The 20995-nt window shown below is 34.3% G+C and overlaps 1 protein-coding gene across 2 annotated transcripts in view; it reads left to right on the forward strand.

The window, feature by feature from the left end:
* COL21A1 (collagen type XXI alpha 1 chain) overlaps window positions 1–20995 on the forward strand; it is a 203497-nt gene that overhangs the window by 83013 nt on the left and 99489 nt on the right. For both annotated transcript variants that reach the window (XM_047734032.1, XM_047734033.1), the window contains 4 exons: window positions 16214–16382; window positions 16478–16694; window positions 19031–19204; window positions 20268–20345. In XM_047734032.1, the coding sequence (XP_047589988.1) occupies window positions 16214–16382; window positions 16478–16694; window positions 19031–19204; window positions 20268–20345 (638 nt within the window). The remainder of the gene's footprint in view (window positions 1–16213; window positions 16383–16477; window positions 16695–19030; window positions 19205–20267; window positions 20346–20995) is intronic.

A 20995-nucleotide genomic window follows, 5' to 3' on the forward strand; every position in this document is an offset into this window, starting at 1 on the left:
CATATAGTATTTTTTCTTTTCTGACTTATTTTGCCTAGCATAATACACTCTAGCTCCATCCATGTCATTGGAAATGGCAAGATTTCATTCTTTTTGATGACTAATACTCCATTGTCTTCATGTGTTTGTGTATCTTTTTTATCCATCCATCAGTTGATGTTTTTTGTTCATTTCTAAGTTTTTCTGCTATAAAATATTCTTATACAGAATTCTGAATGGGAATGTCTGATTTTTTTCAAAAACATAGGTCAAATTACTAAAGTTGTTAGAGCTCTGGAAAAATGTTAAAAATTGCACTTGAGAGACTTAAATTTGTACCATCAGTGAGAGAATATTTGAAAATATAGTATTTATTAGTCAATCGTTTTTACATCATTCCATGAAATCTAACTTTGTGTTTATGATAAGTCCATGGTATGGAAAAGCTCCATTTTTTGGCAAATATTAATTGTATTAGGATATAGACATTCACATTTTTTTGGAGAGAGTAATTTGTTTGTAATACTACAAGCATTTAATACTATAATATATCTAAAAAATAAAATTTATGTAAAATCAAAGACTTTTTTTTTCTAATTTGCCTAAAACTCCAAAAATATGTTGGTTCACATTTGATAGAAACATTTCTGGGGTGCCTGGGTGGCTCAGTTGATTAAACATCTGAGGTCATGATCTCAGGGTCCTGGGATCAAGCCCGCATCAGGCTTCCTGCTCAGCGGGGAGTCTGCTTCTCCTCTTACTCTTTGTGCATGCGCTCTCTCTCTCTCTCTCTCTCTCTGTCTCAAATAAATCTTAAAAAAAAAAAAAAGGAACATTTCTAAGTGTGGCCTAGGAAAAAAGATTTATTTCTCTATAAATCTTTTATTTATTTATTTATTTATTTAATTTATTATTTTATTTATTATTTTATTTATTTTTTATTTATTTTATTTATTTCTCTATAAATCTATTTTTCTTCATATTTGTTTGAGAGCTATAGTACAGAAAAACATTTAAATTTATTTTTAGATTATTTAAGAAGGGATGGAAATTGAGCATTTTCTGGGGCACCTGGGTGGCTCAGTGGGTTAAGCCTCTGCCTTCAGCTCAGGTCATGATCCCAGGACCCTGGGATCGAGCCCGGCATTGGGCTCTCTGCTCAGTGGGGAGTCTGCTTCCCCCTCTCTGTCTCTGCCTGCCTCTCTGCCTACTTGTGATCTTCTCTCTGTCAAATAAATAAATAAGATCTTAAAAAAATTAAGCATTTTCTTTAATCAAACTTTTAAAAAGGCACTATAGCCAGTACAAATGATTATCACAATTATTCTTTTCATGTTCCTAACAGTAAGACTGTGTTGACTTTTCTCATCTTGATCAGAGAATTTATATTTATTTTCCAATTTTATTGAAAAATAATTGACATACATAGATTTTTAAATATATTATAAGATTAGAATTAGAATTCTTTGGTTTTGTAGCTAGATATATTTCATTATTAAAACACTTTTCATGGTGATGTTTTACCTACCATTCTTTTATATCCTAAAATATAAATTTGATAAAGTATGTCTGGGCAGTACTTGTTTCAGAGACTTTGTGTAGATACGTATTTTGGTAAATGCATTCTATTTAAAAAATTCTAATTACACGTGAAAGATTTGTTTAAAAGGATAAAAAATTCTTTTAGCAAAAATGTCCAGTCTGTAAAAAAAATTAAATTTGAAAGCTTGCCAAATATTTCTTCATGCACACTCAAAGAAAGAATGTAAGTAATGTCTGTGTCTATTCAGTTCACAAATATGCGGTACAATAGCTATCTTTTAAAATGTAGTTTTTGAAATTGTACTTAGGGGAATATAAGGGCTTTTTTGCACTTGACTTTTTAATAACTATTAGATTATGATTTTTGCATTGTTGTTTTGCAGAAGCCTCAAATCATGCAATTTGTATTTGCATTGTTTGACAAAGTTCCTATTTTTTATTGTTTTGATAAATGGTTAAATTCTACCTTGAATTGCTTATCATGTTCACTTTTATATTCCTGTTGTGATTGATCCACAGTGAACAAAATATTATTTACTTCTTTGGTCCCACATGGATTATTTCAACTTAATAGACCTACCATTTGCTTAAAGGAGTATTCTGCAGTACATTTCTTATTTCAGGATGATCTTTTTGTGATGGACAATGGTTTCTTTACTTATCTGTTTGAGAGTTGTTTTTTTTTTTCTTTTCTTTCTATTCTTTTTTTGTAAAAAACACATGAGAGCTAACCTCTTAAATATTTTAAGTGTACAGTACAGTATAGTTAACTGCAAGCACAGTGTTGTACTGTAGATACCTAGAACTTCCTCATGTTGCCTGACAGAAACTTTGGGCCCATTGAATAGCTACTCCCTATATCCCTCTCCCTCCCACTCTGGCAGCCATCATTCTGCTTTCTGTTGTTATGAGTTTGACTACTTTACATATTTCATAAAGGTGGAATCATGCAGTATTTGTCCTTCTGTGACTTGGCTGTTGGGATTTTGATAGGGATTGCATTGAAACTGTAGGTCACTTTGGGTGCTAGAGAAATTTTTGCATTATTGAATTTTCCAGTCTATTAATATGAGATGTATCTACTTGCTGGTGATATCTTTAGGCTTTTTTTCCTTTTTTAAGTGGTGTTTTGTAGTTTTCAGCATTTCAGTGTTTCACCTCCTTGGTTAAGTTTATTCCTTTGTATTTTATTACTTTGGATGCTCTGGCTAGTACTTCCAATATTATGTTGAATAGAAGTGGCAAGAGTGGGCATCCTTGTCTTCTTCCTGATCTTAAAGGAAGAGCTTTTTGTTTTTCACCATTAACTGTGGGCTTTTCATATATGACCTCGATTATGTTGAGGTAAATTCCTTCTTTAATTTGATGAGTGTTTTTATTATGAAATAATATTAAATTGTGTCAAAATGTTTTTCTGCAAATATTGAGATGATCATGTGACTTTTATTCTTTATTCTCTTAATGTGGTGTATTGCATTGATTAATCTCATAGGTTTAACCATCTTTGCATCTCAAGGATAAATTCCACTGGATCGTGATGTTTGATTTTTTGGGATTCTTTTTATAATGCTGTTGAATTCAATTTGTTAGTAATTTGTGGAGGATTTTGCATCAGTTTTCTTTTCCTGTAGTGTCTTTTTCTGGCCTCTGTATCAGGGCAATGCTGGCCTTATAAAAAGAGTTTGGAAGTATTCCCTACTCTTCAGATTTTTGTAGGAGTTTGAGAAGGATTGACATTAATTTTTTAAGTGTTTTGTAAAATTCACTGGTGAAGATACCTGGTCCTGGGCTTTTCCTTGTTGAGATGTTTTTGATTCCTGATTCAATATCCTTATGAATCTGTTTACATTTTCTATTTCTTCATGATTCAGTCTTGGTAGGTTTTATAGTGTAGAAATTTATCCATTTCTTCTAGGTTATCAAAATTGTTGTATAAATATTACAGTCTCTTATGATTATATTTTTGTGATATTAGTTGTAATGTCTCCTCTTTAATTTCTAGTTTATTTATTTCAATCTTCTTTTTTTTCTTAGTTAATCTAGCTGAAGTTATTTCAGTTTTGTTGATTTTTTAAAAAATCAACTCTTAATTTCTTGATTTTTTTGTTTTACTCTTCTTTATTTCATTTATTTATGAATTTAGATTAAGATATAAGAAATAAAGATAATCTTAATTATCTTAAAGATTATTGAAATTAAAATTATTCTCTTGTTCCTATTAGTTTTGGGCTCAGTTTGTTCTTTTTCTAGTTTTTTAATGAATAAAGTTAGGTTGTTTATTTGATATCCTTTGTTCCAAAATACTTAGTATTTTGCTACAACTCATAAATTTTGGTATGTTGTATTTTAGTTTTTGTTTACCTCAAGATATTTTCTAATTTCTCTTTTAATTTTTTTGAGTCGATTGTTGAACAAATGGTTGTTCAAGAGCATGTTCAATTTCCACATATTTGTGAGTTTTCCACTTTTCCTCCTACCATTAATTTCTAGTTTCATTATGTTGTGGTTGGGAGATGTATTTGGTATGACTTCAGTCTTCTTAAATTTATTAAGACTTATTTTTTGACCTAACATGTGATCTATCCTGGAGAATGTTTCATTTGCACTTAAAAGAACGTGTATTCTGCTGCTGTGTGGTGGAATGTTCTGTATATCTCTTAGCTCTGTTTGGTCTACAGTGTTGTTCAAGTTCTGCATTCCCTTTTTTGTCTTTTGTCTGGATATCCTATTCATTATTAGAAGTAGAATATTGAAATCTCTTACTATAATTGTGTATTCTGTTTCTATGTCTACTATTTCTCCACTCAATTCTGTCAGCATTTGCTTCATATAATTGGGTGCTATGATGTTGGGTGCATATGTATTTATAATTGTTATGTCTTGCTGGTGAATTGACCCTTTTATCATCATATAATGTCCTTCTTTGTCTCCATTGAGTTTTTGACTTGTCTATTTTGTCTAAGCAGTACCACCTTTGCTCTATTTTGGTTACCATCTGCATGAAGTGTTTTTTTCTGTCCCCTTACTTTTAGCCTGTGTGTGTCTGTAATCCTAGAGTATATATCTTATAGACAATATGTACTTGGATCTTGTTTTCTTTTCTTTTTTTTCTTTCTTTCTTTCTTTTTGTTTTTTTTTTGTCCATTTAGTCACTCTGTGTGTATTTATTTGGGAGGTTAATCCATTTATATCTGAAATAGCAATAGGGAAGGATTTAATATCACCATTTTGTTAATTGTTTTCTGTCTGCCTTATGCCTTTTTTGGTTCCTCTTTTCTCTCTTGCTTTGTGTTTTTTTCCTTTGTGTTTCATTAACATTTTTTTGGACATGTTTTCATTTTCTTCTCATTTGCTTTTGTATATCTTTTATAGGTATTTCCTTTGTGGTTACTATGAGGGTTACATAAAACATCATATAGTTATAGCAGCCTATTTTAAGCTGAATAGTTAATTTCAATCACATACAAATACTCTATAGTTTTGCTTCTCCCTGTCCCCTCACATTTTGTTATTAATGTTACAAATTACATTGTCTTACATTGGGTATTCATTACCATATTTTTACAGTTATAGTTATTGTTTATAATTTCTTCTAACTTCTCTATAAGGATTAAAAGTGATTTACACACCATTGTTAAAGTATTATAGTATTCTGAACTTGTCTATATATTTAACCAGTGAGTTTTTTCTTTAAGATTTATTTATTTTTATTTTAGAGTGAGACAGTGGAGAGTTTGTGCATGCATGATGGGGAGGGGTAGAAGGAGAGGAGGAGAGTCTTAAGCAGACTCCATGCTGAGCACAGAGCCTGCTTAGTCTCACAACCCTGAGATCATGATCTGAGCTGAAACCAGGAATTGGATGCCTAACTGACTGCACCACCCAGGTGTCCCTAACCACAGAGTTTTATACTTTGAGTGCTTTTGTGTTGTTGTTTAATGTCCTTTAATTTCAACCTAAAGGACTCCCTCAGTATTTCTTATAAGGCACAGTGATGGATGCCCTCAGGATGTTCTAATCTGGGAAAGTGTTTATTTCTCTTCCATTTCTGAAAAATATTTTTACCAGTTATTTTTTTCAGTTGACAATCTTTTTCTTTCAGCAAGCGCTTTGAGTATATCATCCCATTCCCATTCCCTTGTGGCCTGCAAGGTTTCTATTGAGATAATCTGCCAATAGTCATATGGTGGGGGTGGGGGGATTCTTTTGTGCATAATGAGTGGCTTTTCTTTTGTTGGTTTCAAAACTCTCTCTCTCTCTCTTTTTTTTCCCAATAAGTTGATTATAATACGTCTTGATGTGGATTTCTTTGGGTTCTTTAATTTGGATATACATTTCCTTTCCTAGATTTGAGAAGTTTTGGGATATTACTTTAACTAAACTGTCTCTTTCTCTCCTGAAATGCCTATAATACGTATATTGGTATACATCATGGTGTCTCATAAGTCATTTAGGCTTTCTTCAGTCTTTCTCATTCCTTTAAATTTTTGTTCTTCTGCCCAGATATTTCAAATCACCTTCTTTAAGTTTGTTGATTTTTTCTTCAAGTATGATTTGGAGCCCCTCCAGTCTCCTCCCCCCCATTTGAGTTATTATGTTCTTCAGGTACAAAATTTCTTTTTGGTTCTCTTTCATATTTTATATAAAATATTTCATATTTTATATCCCTATTGATACTCTCATTTTGTTTATACCATCATTTTCTTAAGCTCACAGGGCATCATTATTATGGCTGTTTTAAATTCTTTTTCAGATAATATACCTACCTTTCTTTAGGGTTGGTGCCTGGAGACTTATTCTATTCCTTTGATTGGGTCATGTTTCCTTGTTTCTTTGTGTACCCTACAGCTTTTTTTTTGGGATCCACACATTTGAAAAAACAGTCACATCTCTTAGTCTGTCTAAATATTCTGGGGGCCTTTGAAGCCTTTTTATGGAAGGATGCAATTTCTGTGGGCCTGAGTGCGCAATTTCTTAATTAGAGAGGTTTGCTTGGTTCCCCCTCCCCCGCCCCTGCAGGAACTCATACCACCCCCCCACCCCATCCCGGGGAACTCATAATCTCTCAGTCCCTTTGGTATCTGTCAGTGGCTTTTTAAGTTCTCTAGTTTTGTCTAGCCAAAGTCTTAGCTGTAAGCTTCCTCACCTTGTTCTTAGTGGGCATTAGGCATCAAAAGTATTCTGGTTCCCTGTCAGGATCCTTAGTCAGGTGGGACCAATATTATTTCCTCAGGTAGCCCTTGGGAAAGCTAGAATGCTGGATACATATTCCATTCTTTTCTCTTCCTCCAGAGGGAGAAGGCTGAAGTTATGTGTCTTCTCTTGATCATGCTGAGCCACTTGTTGCCAGCCACAACAAGCTCCTTCCCCCAGCTCTAAGACTCTTTGTTTTCAGCAGTTCCCAGGAATCCAAATGATTCCAGTTCCTTTAGTGCTCCAAATGAGGTGAGACTGAAACCAGTCTCTTGGGCAGTCCCGTGGATATGTGCTCCACTCTTCTTTTTTCCACTCAAGGGCAGTATCACAAACGAGGATGTCCTCTCCTGGCACTTACTTGTACAGGCTTGGGGGAGGGAATGATGTGGATAAAGTGAAATTACTCTTATTACTTGTTTCAGTGAGGCTCTTCTTGGCTTTGTGCTCACCTAGGGTACTTCAACTTCCTAATCCAAATCTGGAATTTTCATAAAGGTATTTTGGTCCATTTATTATTGTTAAATTAGTGTTTCAGTGAGAGAATGTGGCCTGTGACTTTCTATTCCACTATCTTGCTGACATCATTCTTATGTTTCTTTTTTGAGTAAATTGGAATGGGATTAACACAGCAAAGAGAAGAGAAAGGAGGGAGAAAGAAATCTCCCCTTGTGCCCTGGAAGATATTATCCTTAGGGGTCTTTAAGGGCTTGCAGCAGCCAATGGCTTGAATTACTGGGCTTTAGGACCCATATTTTAATTCAGGTATGTTGAGCTTGCTATACACAGGTGTGGGTAAAGAGCAGGCTCTAGAAAACTGCCTGTGTAATCTTATTGTTTAATTTCCACCATCTTGACTTTTAGATGAGGCAGGAAATTTATCTGTTTTTTTAAAAAAAGTATATGATGTTGACTTGCTCAAATGGGGCCAAAGGCTAGAGGTTAGAAGGCAGTTAGCTGTTTGTCCTCAGCCTTATCTTCTTAGAGAGAGAGAGAGAGAGAGATTGATGCTTGAGTGTAACTTTGGTATCTTTCATCCTATAAAACTTTGAGGCCTTTTTCCTTCTAGTGTTTTCTACAATGACGCACTTTAACTTGGAATAATATTTAGGACTTCTCCTGAGTTTCTTTTTCTCCCATAAAAAACGACTCATACTTTGGGCACTTGGGTAGCTCAGTCAGCTAAGCATCTGCCTTCTGCTAAGGTCATGATCCCAGGGTCCTGGGATCCAGTCCCCCATTGGGCTCCTGCTCATCAAGGAGTCTTCTTCTTTTTCTGTCCCTCTCCTGCTCATGCTCATTCTCTCTCTCTGCTTCTCTCTCAAAAATAAATAAAAATCTTAAAAAAAAGTCACTCATACTTTGTATACTATTCTTTGCTTAGAGATTGCTGGATTATTATCTAATTCAAGCTTTACAATGCTTTGTAATAATGACTTAGTACATTACCCTACCCTACCCTCATATAATACCATCTGTTTTTCATTAGGAGTCACAGAGGGTAAGGGTACACATATGAGCAATCATGGCGAGGACAACTGAGGTGTTTTTGGAGATGACCAGTATTTTAGGTTCCATGATTTCATAACATACATGTGATGAACTTTTCTGTCCTCATATAAAACTGATTCCCTTCCATTCTTCCTCTTTACTGTTGTTGATACACACACACACACACACACACACACACGCATGAATCTCCAACCATCAGGATAGGGCAGAGGGAAATGAGAGGTAGGAGGTAGGGTAAAGTTTGGTGGATAGGATAGGATAGGATTGAGTATAGTATTCCATAAAATCTCATCAAAGATTCAGGAGAATCACTTTATAATCTATGAAGAAGGTTTTGAATCTAATCTGAATTGAAGGCAATTTACATTATGAAGGACAATGTATATCTAAGAATAAGAACTTTCCATTTAATTAGAGAGGCTAGAGCTATGTTTCTGCCAAATACACACAATATGCTTGTATTTTATGTGAAAAGTGATGTGCGAGTATTCATTGGAAAAGTAGAATGATTATGGCATGATTTAGAAAATATAGAAATTACAGCATATAGACCTTGCTGTCAGTGTTTATGATTGGCTATAGGTGCAGTTGTTATAATTAATTATGCCTAAGAAAGAAATGAACAAGAAAATATTGAGAATAATTTTCATTAGGAATGTTTAAAGCTTGTATGGATAGCCCATTCTCCCCTCTTTTCTCTTTCTCTGAAATATTATGTATAATGTCTATCACCTGTTTCATATTTTATTTTCATAACACCTCTGACCTTTTCAAGTCATAATAGACATGCTTATAGAGGTGAAAATTGGCACAACCACTTGGGAAAAGTTTTTGGCACTATCTACTAAGGCAAAGTGCACATGAAACAGCAGTTCTACTCCAGATACTTGATTATCAGAAATAAGTTCATACGTTTACCAAAAGACATATGCAGGAATGCCATAGCAACTTTATTAAAAATAGTCAAAAACTGCAAACAACTCAAATGATTGCCCACATAAAAATGGACAAATATTTCATAATCTAATTCATAGAGTGGAATACTACACAGCAATAAGCAAGAACAAGTCACTGTATGTGCAACAACATGGATAATCCCACAGATACTATGTTGAGCAAGAAAATTTCAAGGAAGAGAGTATACTGTATGTTTCATTTGTATTAAGTTCAGGAATAGACAAAACAGTGATGGTAGAAATCATTATAGTGGTGGCCTCTGATAGTAGTGGTTATTATTACATGAAGTAACTTTCTAAGGTGTTAGATGTGTTCTTTGTCTTGTCTGGGTGTTTATAAACACGAGTGTGTGCCAGGTGATGTGAAATAGGGCATTTTATTGAATGTAGTTTGTACCTTAATAAAAATGTTTTAAAAAACAACACAACATCTGTTAAAGTAAAGCACTATCTCCTGATTTTTTTTTTCTATAAACCTAAGGCTACATCATTATAAGGTGGTCCAGCCCAGTCTCTGGAAACCGATCAAGATCCAGTTTGATTCTTATCTTTGTCAATATCACTTTCTTGAAGTGTGATCTTGGGCTAAGTGACTGACTCCAACTTTGGTGATCAAACCACATTTTATGAACGTTAATATCAGTGTGCTGGAGAAAGCTATGGACATGTGAAGATGCCTGGACAATTTAGTTAAAAATAAATAGTTTTTATATTAAAATGAAATATAACTGTAATATCTGACAAAAGCTCTGTGAAATTAAAAATGAAAATGAAAAGGAGTGAAGAATGAAGTAAAAAATACATACTATTGTCTGGGTATGTGTAAAGGCAAAACACATTACCTTTTCTCCATCTATAGTATTCAAGCAGGAATAACAAAAAAATTTATTAGATAATCAGTTTTATTAAAATGAAAAATGGCAAAACCAGATGAATTATTTTTGTAATTTTGTAAGCCTTTAGAATTGTGTTTTCCTTTACTGTTCCTTAGGCCAAAGATGATAGTTATTTCTTATATTTTTTTCTTCTTTTTTAAAAGAATATATTCTATGATCAGTGAGGCTACTTAATAGTGCAAGAGATTTTGACTTTTCTGTTTTGTGCACAAGTTGTACTAAAGAGTAATAGGAGTCTCTTTTTCCCCTTGACTTACCATTAAAATCTATGCTTACTGTGTCCCATTGTCTGTCAGTCATGCATCTGGTAGACATCTTCCTCAGATGAAAGACTGTTAACTCTAAATCAACCTAGATTTCAAGACAGTGGGATTCCTTGGGGTAAAGGAGGATGAGGTCATTCAGTCTGTAATGAGAAAATAAATTGTATGAAGTTGGGGCTACCTTCTTTGTTACTTAACTAATCTTTGGTAAGAGGATCGCTTTCTCATAATTTATTTTCGTTTTGTTATTTTATTGTATTTTCAGTATGTTATGATGAAGTCCAAGTTATCACAACCTTGGTACTAAGTTGAAACAATGGTGACTGTTCCTTCTTTGATGAACTTGTACTGACTTTAAAGTACATGATGATATAATAGACCTTCAGAAAGGCAGATGTATTAAATTGCCACTGAATACCATTGAGGAGTATGTATCAGTTGGATATACACTCATGTTTGCCTTACCATCAAAACCAAGTTCAATCCAGGAAAGTTTGAAGAAGCTGGCTTGCACAGGTTGGCACTAGACAGCTCTGTTTTATTGGACTATCAGGTCTGGATCAGTAAAATTACTTTTGGTTTCTGACCACAGATCTCCTTGATAGAATTCCCTTGATCTGAAAAAAAAAAAAAAAAGTGACATCTAGAGAAGGGTGACATTCGAACCATATGGCATGTGGAATTGAATTAAATAGGCACTTATAAAGTAGGCTAGATATGTTCTGGAATAATGTGTTCATCAGTTTTCCTGTGATGTTAACTTAGAGCTGGAATGGTGTAGTTGGAATTTGGTTGCTCTAGTTAAGCTAGAGATTTATACAGATTTTGTGTCCATGTCCATGGCAGAATTTTAAATAAAACATGTTTTTATTACTTTGGTAATACTGGATTACTTAATAGAAAAGCTAATTCAGACAATTTTGAATATAGTTAACATACAATGTTACATTAATTTCAGGTGTAAAACATGTGATTGAACAAGTTTATACGTTATGCTATGCTCACCACAAGTGTACTATCATCTACCATCATACTAAACTATTGAAGTTTCATTAACTTTATCTCCCACTCTCCTTCACCTATATTACCCATCTCCCTATCTCCCTGTCCTCTGGCAATCATCAGTTTGTCCTCCATATTTACAGGTGTGTTTCTGCTTTTTGTTTGTTTATTCCTTTTTTTTTTCCTGGTTTTTTTTTTTTTTTTTGGTTCCACATGTGAGTGAAATCATGTGGTATTTGTCTTTCTTTGTCTTAGTTTACTTAGCATACTACCTTTTAGGTCTATCTATGTTGTTGCAAATGGCATGATTGCATCCTTTTTTTTTTTCTTTTTAAATCTCATCCTTTTTTATGGCAGTTTAAGATTCTGTTGTGCATGTGTATATCCATTGTCTTTCAGTGGATGTTTAGGTTGCTTTTGTATCTTGGCTATTATAAACAATGATGCAACAAACATAGGGGTATATATATCTTTTTAAATTAGTGCTTTCGGGTTTTTTTGGGTAACTACCTAGTAGTGGAACTATTAGATCATATGGAATATTTATTTTTAATTTTTTGAGGATCCTCCATACCGTTTTCCACAGTGGCTGCACCAATTTACATTCCTACCAGCAGTGCATAAGGGTTCCTTTTTCTCCACATCCTTGCCAACACTTGTTCTTTCTTGTCTTTTTGGTTTTAGTCTTTCTAATAGGTGTAAGGTGATATCTCATTATGTTTTCTTAAAAATTATTTATATTAACATATATTATTTGCCCCAGGGGTACAGGTCTGTGAATCATCAGGCTTACACATTTCACAGAACTCACCATAGCACATACCCTCCCCAATGTCCATAACCCAACTACCCTCTCCCTCCCCCCACTCCCCAGCAACCCTCAGTTTGTTTGTGAGATTAAGAGTCTCTTATGGTGTGTCTCCCCATCGATCCCATCTTGTTTCATTTTTAACTTCCCTACCCCACAAACCACCCACCCTGCCTCTGAAAATCCTCATGTCAGAGAGATTGTATGATAATTATCTTTATCTGATTGATTTATTTCACTCAGCATAATACCCTCTAGTTCCATCCATGTCATTGCTAATGGCAAGATTTCATTTCTTTTGATAGCTGCATAGTATTCCATTGTGTATATATACCACATCTTCTTTATCCATTCATCTGTTGATGGATATCTAGGTTCTATCCATAGTTTGGCTATTGTGGACATTGCTGGTATAAACATTCAGGTGCATGTGCCCCTTCAGATCACTACATTCTCATTGTGGTTTTGATTTGTCTCTGATGACTAGTAATATTGAGCATCTTTCCATATGTCTATATCTTCTTTGGAAAATGTCTATTCATATTCTCTACTTTTTAATTGGATTATTTGTTTCTTTGGTATTGAGTTTTAAGTTCTTTATATATTTTGGATATTAACCCCTTTTATTGTATATATCATTTGCAAATATCTTCTCCCATTTCACATTAAACTGAAAGTGGATTTCCACACTGAATGTGGAACTTGAAATCATAAACATCCTAGAAGAGAATATAGGCAGTGATTTTAGCCATGGGAGAATTTTTCTAGATATTTCTTACCTCCAAAGGCAAGGAAGGGAAACAAAAGCAAAAATAAATCATCCATACTGAAAGGCAGGTATTACTGGCCCTAGAGGTTTTTTTTTATTTTTTTATTTTTATTTTTTAAAGATTTTATTTAATTATTTGAGAGAGAGAGCATGAGAGAGAGCACAAGAGGAGAGAGGTCAGTGGGAGAAGCAGACTCCCTGCTGAGCAGGGAGCTCCATGTGGGACTCGATCCTGGGACTCCAGAATCATGACCTGAGCCGAAGGCAGTTGCCCAACCAACTGAGCCACTCAGGCGCCCCCCCAGAGGTTTAAAATAGAGTTATCTTTGCTCATCTGAGAAAGCATTCCTACCCTGAATACTCTGAACATATTGGAGTAGAATGAAATTAGAACTGTGTAGTTGGTATAGAAATCTTTGTGAACTTCGGTCTTCTATTTTGTTTACTTTTCCTCCTGAATGCATTCCTTTAAAATAAATTATTTATCTAGATTTTTCTAATTACCTGTTGTAAGGATTATAGCAAGCTTCCAACTGTGTCTCTCTTAACATTTGATTTTTCTGGTACTTAAAATTATAAATTCCACATTTTAGTTTTTATTTTGAGTTTCCATACTTTGGTCTGGATGTGCTTTATATACTTAAACATGGATTTCTTTTTTCTACACAATGGGGAAATTATTTATCTCTCTTTTGTGCAGAAATTGTTGGTTGGTTATCAAAGTAACATTTTACATATGGAAACTTCTTTTACCTGTTTCCTATAACTACATATATACAAACATAAAAACTGTATTTGAGCATTTTCCCTACATTTTTTTTTTCACTTTTCATGTATTAAGATACTGTTCTTGCAAGTGAATGAACTGGAAAGAAAAATGACCTTCAAGAAAACATAATTATTTAAATCTATACTTCTTAATTAGATGTACTAGGTAGTAAAGAAAACGTGGCTATATTGTTCATTCTTGATTTCACAAGCTGTGCCACACTGTTTCCCCATAAAATCTGGGGTATTACAAGGCAGTGTAAAGGACATTGTTAGAGCAAAATGATGGACACAATACTTGCTTTATCCCCTGCGCTTCCATTCCATATTGGAGTTACAAAGCACTTTCACATACATCATTACATTTGATCCTCAGACAAACCCTGTGAAGGAGATTCTTATTTTCCCTTCACAGATGAGAATCCAGAGGTTCAGGAGAGGTTAAGAGAAAGGCTTAAGTCTAAACCTTCTGTTCTTAATTCTGAGATCTTAATCCAATATTTATAATTTCTCATTTGTAAAGCAAATCAAAGGAGCAGTTCAAATCTGAATATTTTTATGATGTAATATTTTCCTTTCAGCTGAACTTTTGCAGTTTTAAATCAAAGGCATCTAACATGAGGCTTCATGTATTGGTCTGCATACTTCCCTCCTCCCCACCTGCCAAAAAAGAAACCCTGCTTCATGACAGGAAATATTTAGTTTTATTAATTGATTTATGATTTAAACTGTATAACATAGTGTTATTAGAAACTCTTACATTCTGCTTCTCGTGTTTTCACGTGGAGGGATTTCAGCTAGGCTAGCTCTTCTGATCCCTCTCCCACCCTTTTTTTTAGCTTCTTATCACTGAATGAGAAAATCAGTTTTCAGATGAGTGAGTTTGATAAAAGTAGCTGGTCTTGGTTGGCAAGGGTTTCTTCTCCTTGGCTCAGTGTGTCTGTGGAGCTAGGGTGTTCTGGTTTTCTCTGTAGACCAGGTGTGAGCTTAGGGGGCAGGGCCTGCTTCTAAGGTGGGATAGGGGAATAACTCAGCCCTGTGCTGTTGGGATGGTGTGAGGGGTTTCGTTATGGTGTGCATCTCACGAAACTCACTAGATCATGTGTCTAATCAACACCTGTTTACCTCATTCCTATATCTCCTCCTCACTTGGTTCCAGACTTACCAGAGAAGGATGTAATTCACTGGGTTACTTCAAAACTTAAGATTTAAGACCTGCAGAGAAAAATGCCCCTCCTTTTCCAGGAATTTTTGTAATTTTATTTATATCAAACCTTTATTTTATTTCCAATATTCTGTAGTATGAGTTATGACTGTACATGTTGGGCTAATAAAATCCATCTCATTACTTTTTATTGTATCATAAATATACTTTTCCTTCTTCTTAATGTTGTGTAAGAGAGTGATTATCTTAAAGAAGTTCAGTGAGTTTGTTCTTGTTTTATTTTCTTAGCTGCTCTATAAAATATAAGCAGTCATGCTCAAAGTATATATTATGAGGGCCTTGGAAGAATCTGAAAATATTGCAACATTTCTACAATATAACAGCTTTATAGCATTTCAGCCATATAAAATTTTCCACATAATTTCAGATACTAGTTTCCCAGCAAGTGAAAAGCATGCCATATTTTTATAATTTATACAGATGACCGTATAATACAAATCTTAATGATTCTTTTTAAAAGACTTTTACTTATTTATTTGAGAGAGAGGTAGCAAGAGAGAGAACACAGAGGTAGAGTGAGAGAGAGAAGCAGACTCCTCTCTGAGCAGAGAGCTTGATGTGGGGCTCAATCTCAGGACCCTGAGATTATGACCTGAGTTGAAGGCAAATACTTAACCATGTGAGCCACCCAGGCACCTTTAATGATTCTTCTTAAGGAAATAGTCTTTATTTATAAATATGATTAATATAATAATATTTTTAATCATAGATTAGATAATCAGCCCATTTCAAGAACTTTCATGAAAGAAAAGACCTACAGTTTTTTTCCAGAGTAATAGAACCAATGATATTTGAACTATAGAGTTATCAATTGCTGAAACTGGAAAGAATGTCAAGAATGACACTTTTATTTTTTTACTCCTCAAATGCTGGGAATGAAAGAAAGGAATCTTGGAGTTCACCTCCCAGATCCAAGAAATTTAAGAGTTTTGAAAAGTCATGTGACTAGTTAATAGCAAATCCTGGATGAGAATCATCAATGCCATTCCAGTATGCTACCCCCCAGGTATTAGGTTGCCCTGCATTCAAAATAGTGATTTATAAATGTCAGCATAGTGTTATTAAGGCAATCTATTAACAAATGTTTCTCTCCTATTTCTGTTTTACTTTTTTCCCCTCTTAGGGGAAAAAACGACATTTGAGACTCTTGCATGTTTTCTCAGAAAATGCATTTACATCCATTTATGTATATTTGTGTGCATTTACAGATTTTATAATTATTTTCTCTAATATTTCTCATTTTCTTGTTGAAGTAATCCATGATTAATCAATGTTTACTGCTTTTGGTTTGGATTTATAGAATCTGTCTGTCCAACACGAATTCCAGTGGCAGCTCGCGATGAGAAAGGGTTTGATATTCTTTTAGGCTTGGGTGTAAAGAAAAAGGTTAAGAAAAGAATCCCACTTTCACCAACAAAAATAAAAGGATATGAAGTAACATCAAAAGTTGACTTATCAGAATTCACAAGGTATATGTTATGTGTTGATACAACCTTTTTGTTTTTGATGTGTTTATAGATGTATTGAGAATTCTTTAAGCTTATGTGTATTTTCCTTTTTCTAGCAATGTTTTCCCAGAAGGTCTTCCTCCATCATATGTATTTGTCTCCACTCAGAGATTTAAGGTCAAGAAAATGTGGGATCTATGGAGAATTTTAACCATTGATGGAAGGCCACAAATTGCAGTTACCTTAAATGGTGTGGATAAAACATTACTATTTACAACAACCAGCATAATTAATGGCTCACAAGTGGTCACTTTTGCTGACTCTCAAGTTAAGGTAAAGATTCCTAGGTATGATTATGATGGTATTCATGGGAGTTACCACCAGGTTTGTGTGTGTTGGAGAAAGAGAGTCATAATTTTAACATGGCGGAAAAGATACTGACTTCCTAGTTTTAGTGTTGGTTTACTGAATAAAAGCAACAAATGAAGGAAAATTGTTTCTTAGATGGGATTACAGAGTGGAGGGAACTCACATTTTTTGAGTGCCTGCTCCTAGATGCCAGGAACATTTAATTATATCACTCAATGCAGAAGCTATTGCTGTCTCTATATAGAAGAAAAAAAAGTTTCAAGTATATTAGGTTCCATCTCAAATTAACACAGCTAATAAATGGTGACATCAGGAATTGAAGTCAAGTCTCATCTGTTTCAAAGTCATGTTGGTTCATCTCACACTGCCATGTCCGACAAGATACTGAGAAAAAGACATTTGTTAGAAACTTAAATACAGGTAGATAATAGGTACAGAATTCATATTTATTAAGAGAAGGCTTTGTTTTCCCCAAAGGAACCTATATTTAATAAAATTGGTAAACTAAAAATAAAAGTGTATTTTCCAAGTCAAATGTGGTCAGAATACAGATGGAATGATAGACACAGTTATGTTTTGATCATTATTATAATTATAATCTAAGAGAATATTGTGTTAATTTTAGGAAATGTACAAGGTTGTATATAATATTATGCCACCTATACAATTTCTTCATTTGGTAAGCAGATTAAATTTCTTGAAATTTGGGCTGCCATTTTTATTAAAGTCAATGTGCTGGGTTCTGTAAGAAATCACAAATAAGGCATGTTTCACACTTTCAAGGAACTTATTTATAATGGAAGGTTAAAGGCCTCTGGTATCTAATAGAAGTACAAGGTATTAATGGAGTGTAGAGGGAAAAGTAGATTCTAAAACAAAATGTGGGCAAGTCTTATTAATGAGATACTTTTTGGACTGGACCTTGAAGAACATACAGGATTTTGGTGAAGAGAGCTAAGGGTATATGCGTCAGTGGTTCAGTGTTGAGTACTCACGTATAGTAAAATGCAAGGTTTTTATTTTGAGAAGAGAAAGTGGTGTCCCCTATGTTTGGAGTATAAGATACATGAAAGATTACATTAAGGTGTGAATTCAATTTGTGGGGATCTGGAAATCACACAAAGTGTTTTGGGCTTCATCCAGTGGGTTACAGGATTTCATCAAAAGGTCTTGAGTCATAGGTGTGTCGTGGTCAAAGCAGCTCTGTCTTCTTCTTTCAAAAAATTTTTTTCTTCCATGTTCTGGAATTGGGCTAGGTGCTGGGAATCCAGAAATTAATAAGATATGGCATCTTTTCTGACAGCATTATAGTGAGAGAAATTAATTATAGTGGAGGATGGCTTAGAAAGGGAAGAGTTAGAGATATGTTTGAAAATTATTCAGATAAAGCAAGTTGTGCATAAACATAAACTATGGCAATGAAAGTGGAAACGGTGAAGTGAATTTGAGTCATATTTAAGAGACATATTTAGTAGAGCTTTGCATCTGGTGATTATTGCAACTGAGGGAAGGGCAAGAGGTAAAGACACTTGTTGCAGTTTAGAAACTAAGGATATTATTATCCAAGGGAAACTGAGAGGAAGAAAGTTTTGGGGATAGTTCAAATTCATTTTGCTATACCCTCCCTCAGGCTGATTGTGAAATATCCTGGTAAAACTGTACTAGCCAATATTAGAATTACAGATCCCATATAATAGGAAAGAGGTCCAGGCTATTGTAGATATGGGAGTTATTCCATACATGTAATGACTGACCTGTAGGAATAGATAATCAAAGGGGAGAATGAGAAAGGTCAATAACAGATCTCTGGGTTAATGAACTTATTAAAAGACAGGTGAGGAAGAGAAGCCCTCAAAGAAATAGAGAATGAGCAATTGTAGAAGAAGAAATGAAGATGATCAAGATGGTTTGAGTTATGGAAGTTTTATGAGGATAAATTGAAGGAAGATGAACTGGTAAAGATCTAAAGTTGCAATGAAGTAAATAGGATGAGGAATGGGAGAAGCCATTAGGATTCAGAGATTAGGAGTTTGTGACCTTGAGGGAGTTGCTTCAGTAAATTGTTTGATACATCTACTCACTTGTAATGTGTAAGTAGTTAAATTAATTGGTGGGTAAAATTTAGGGCTTCATAAATTAATTGGTAGGTAGAACTTGAGACCCAACTTGGGTCAGGGTGAATTAGTATATAATGTCTGTGTGGTGTGGATTTATGGCTGGTGGCAAAGGAATGGAAACAAAGAAAATGAAAGATTGTTAGGAATTTTATTTATGAAATCTTTCATACTTTCTTCCTATAGACATTATTTGATGAAGGCTGGCATCAAATTCGTCTCTTAGTAACAGAACAAGATATAACTCTGTATATCGATGATCAACAAATTGAAAACAAGCCCTTACATCCAGTTTTAGGGATCTTCATCAGCGGGCAAACTCAAATTGGAAAGTATTCTGGGAAAGAAGAAACTGTTCAGGTTGATAAAAAATCATTTGCTTTTTGCATTGTATAAAGCGAGCTTTTGCGGTCCTTTGTGGTAGTATTTCTCACATTTAACTGTATTTAACTTAATTATTAGTTCCTTTAAGACACTTAAACAAAATGTGGTCAGTTTATTAGTGGAGTTGTGTGTTTGAGTGTGTGGATGAAAATGCAAAATTAGGCTTAATAGATTTTATAAGAATTCTTAGAAAACTGTTCCCCTGGGTTCAGGGTAGAATTCTGCATTCTTATGAAACATTAATTTCATATTTCCCAGGAGAAGCATAGATTAAATAACAACTTGGAAAAGAGACTGTGATTAGAGCTGTGAGTTGGGAACTATAAAATTTCCCTGCAGCTGTGAGGTTACAATCAGATTAATGTGTTTCAAGACGCTTTCTTCTTAAACAAAACTGTTATTTTTTTGATTTTTTTTAAAAAACTGGAGTATCTGTGTGGGTTGAGAAATGTGTATATAAAAGGATAGCCATGTCTTGGACAGTCCTTATTTGAAAAGTTATACTTTCCCGCTCTGTTTCTATGAAGGGAAGACTGTCATATTCAAATTACACCATGCTCTCTATACATTCATGTTACCTGTCAGAGTATAGTAAGTATTTTAACAGCAACAGGTGCTTGGACTACTCATTTCACAACCAACAACGCCAGTAACTAAATCTCTGAAACCAAAGATGACTTCTTAAGCCCACTCTTGTAATCAGAAATGTAAAGATTTAGGATAAACACAGAAGGCCTGAGAAAGCTTTTAAGTGTCCCAGGAAATGCTCTCTAGGCTAGCTCTTAGTATAGAGATACTAAAAAAGCTCCAGTGGGTTCCTGAAGGAAATTAGACATTTGTTTTTGGTGCTAGAGTTTTCCTTATGAATTATGTTTTATCACATTTTAAAACTGTATTATAGGTATTTAAATTCCGTATTGTTATTTTTTAGCTAAGTGCTGTGATGTAAGCCTTCCGTGACTGCTCATGTAGTTGGGTCACTCTTATGAAGCAGTTAACTTGGGTCTCAATTTTAACATGATGGGGTTTATGTTCCTAGTTTGATGTCCAGAAGTTGCGAATCTACTGTGACCCAGAACAGAACAACCGGGAGACAGCATGTGAGATTCCTGGATTTGTGAGTAGGGTGAATTCCTTTTTCCCGTGTCCCTTCAGTACTTTCAGAGCAGTAAATAAAAGATAATATGTGAGCCTTAATTTAATTACAGAGTTAATTTGTTTGTTGTCAGTGCAGTTAAAGTCACATTGATTAAAACATATTTTGAGGTTCATAATTGAAGTGAAATGATAATGTATCACTGTGCAAGTGTAAATGGAAGAGCACAAGGAAATGTTTTTTTCACCCCTCGGAGTGTGATGTTTCCGGCACTCAAGTGAAACAGGGCTAGACCTGCTCTAGGAAAATCTAGGATTCTTTGACTATCCAGAGCGTAAAATACATTTCTATACTTAATTAAATGCGTGGACAGAATATCCTACACAACACAGTTCTAAAGAATAGGAAGTGATGAATTTTCCGGTTCACCAGCATGTTTTCTCAAACCATAATGAATATACACGTTTCTTTTTGTTGTTACCTAAGGAAGATTTTCTTGTCTTTTGAGGATATAAGTAACTTTTCTTTACGTGGTTATTTTCATTACTGTATTAGGAGGCAAAAATTATAAGCTAAAATGTTAGAGTCTGATGACATATGTGTGCTTGTGGTGTTTGTGTGTATGTAATCCTTTTTCCCTTGGGCAAAAAAATAAAAAGCCATATTTTTGT

The sequence above is a fragment of the Lutra lutra genome, chromosome 6, assembly GCF_902655055.1.
Source record: "Lutra lutra chromosome 6, mLutLut1.2, whole genome shotgun sequence".
NCBI lineage: Eukaryota > Metazoa > Chordata > Mammalia > Carnivora > Mustelidae > Lutra > Lutra lutra.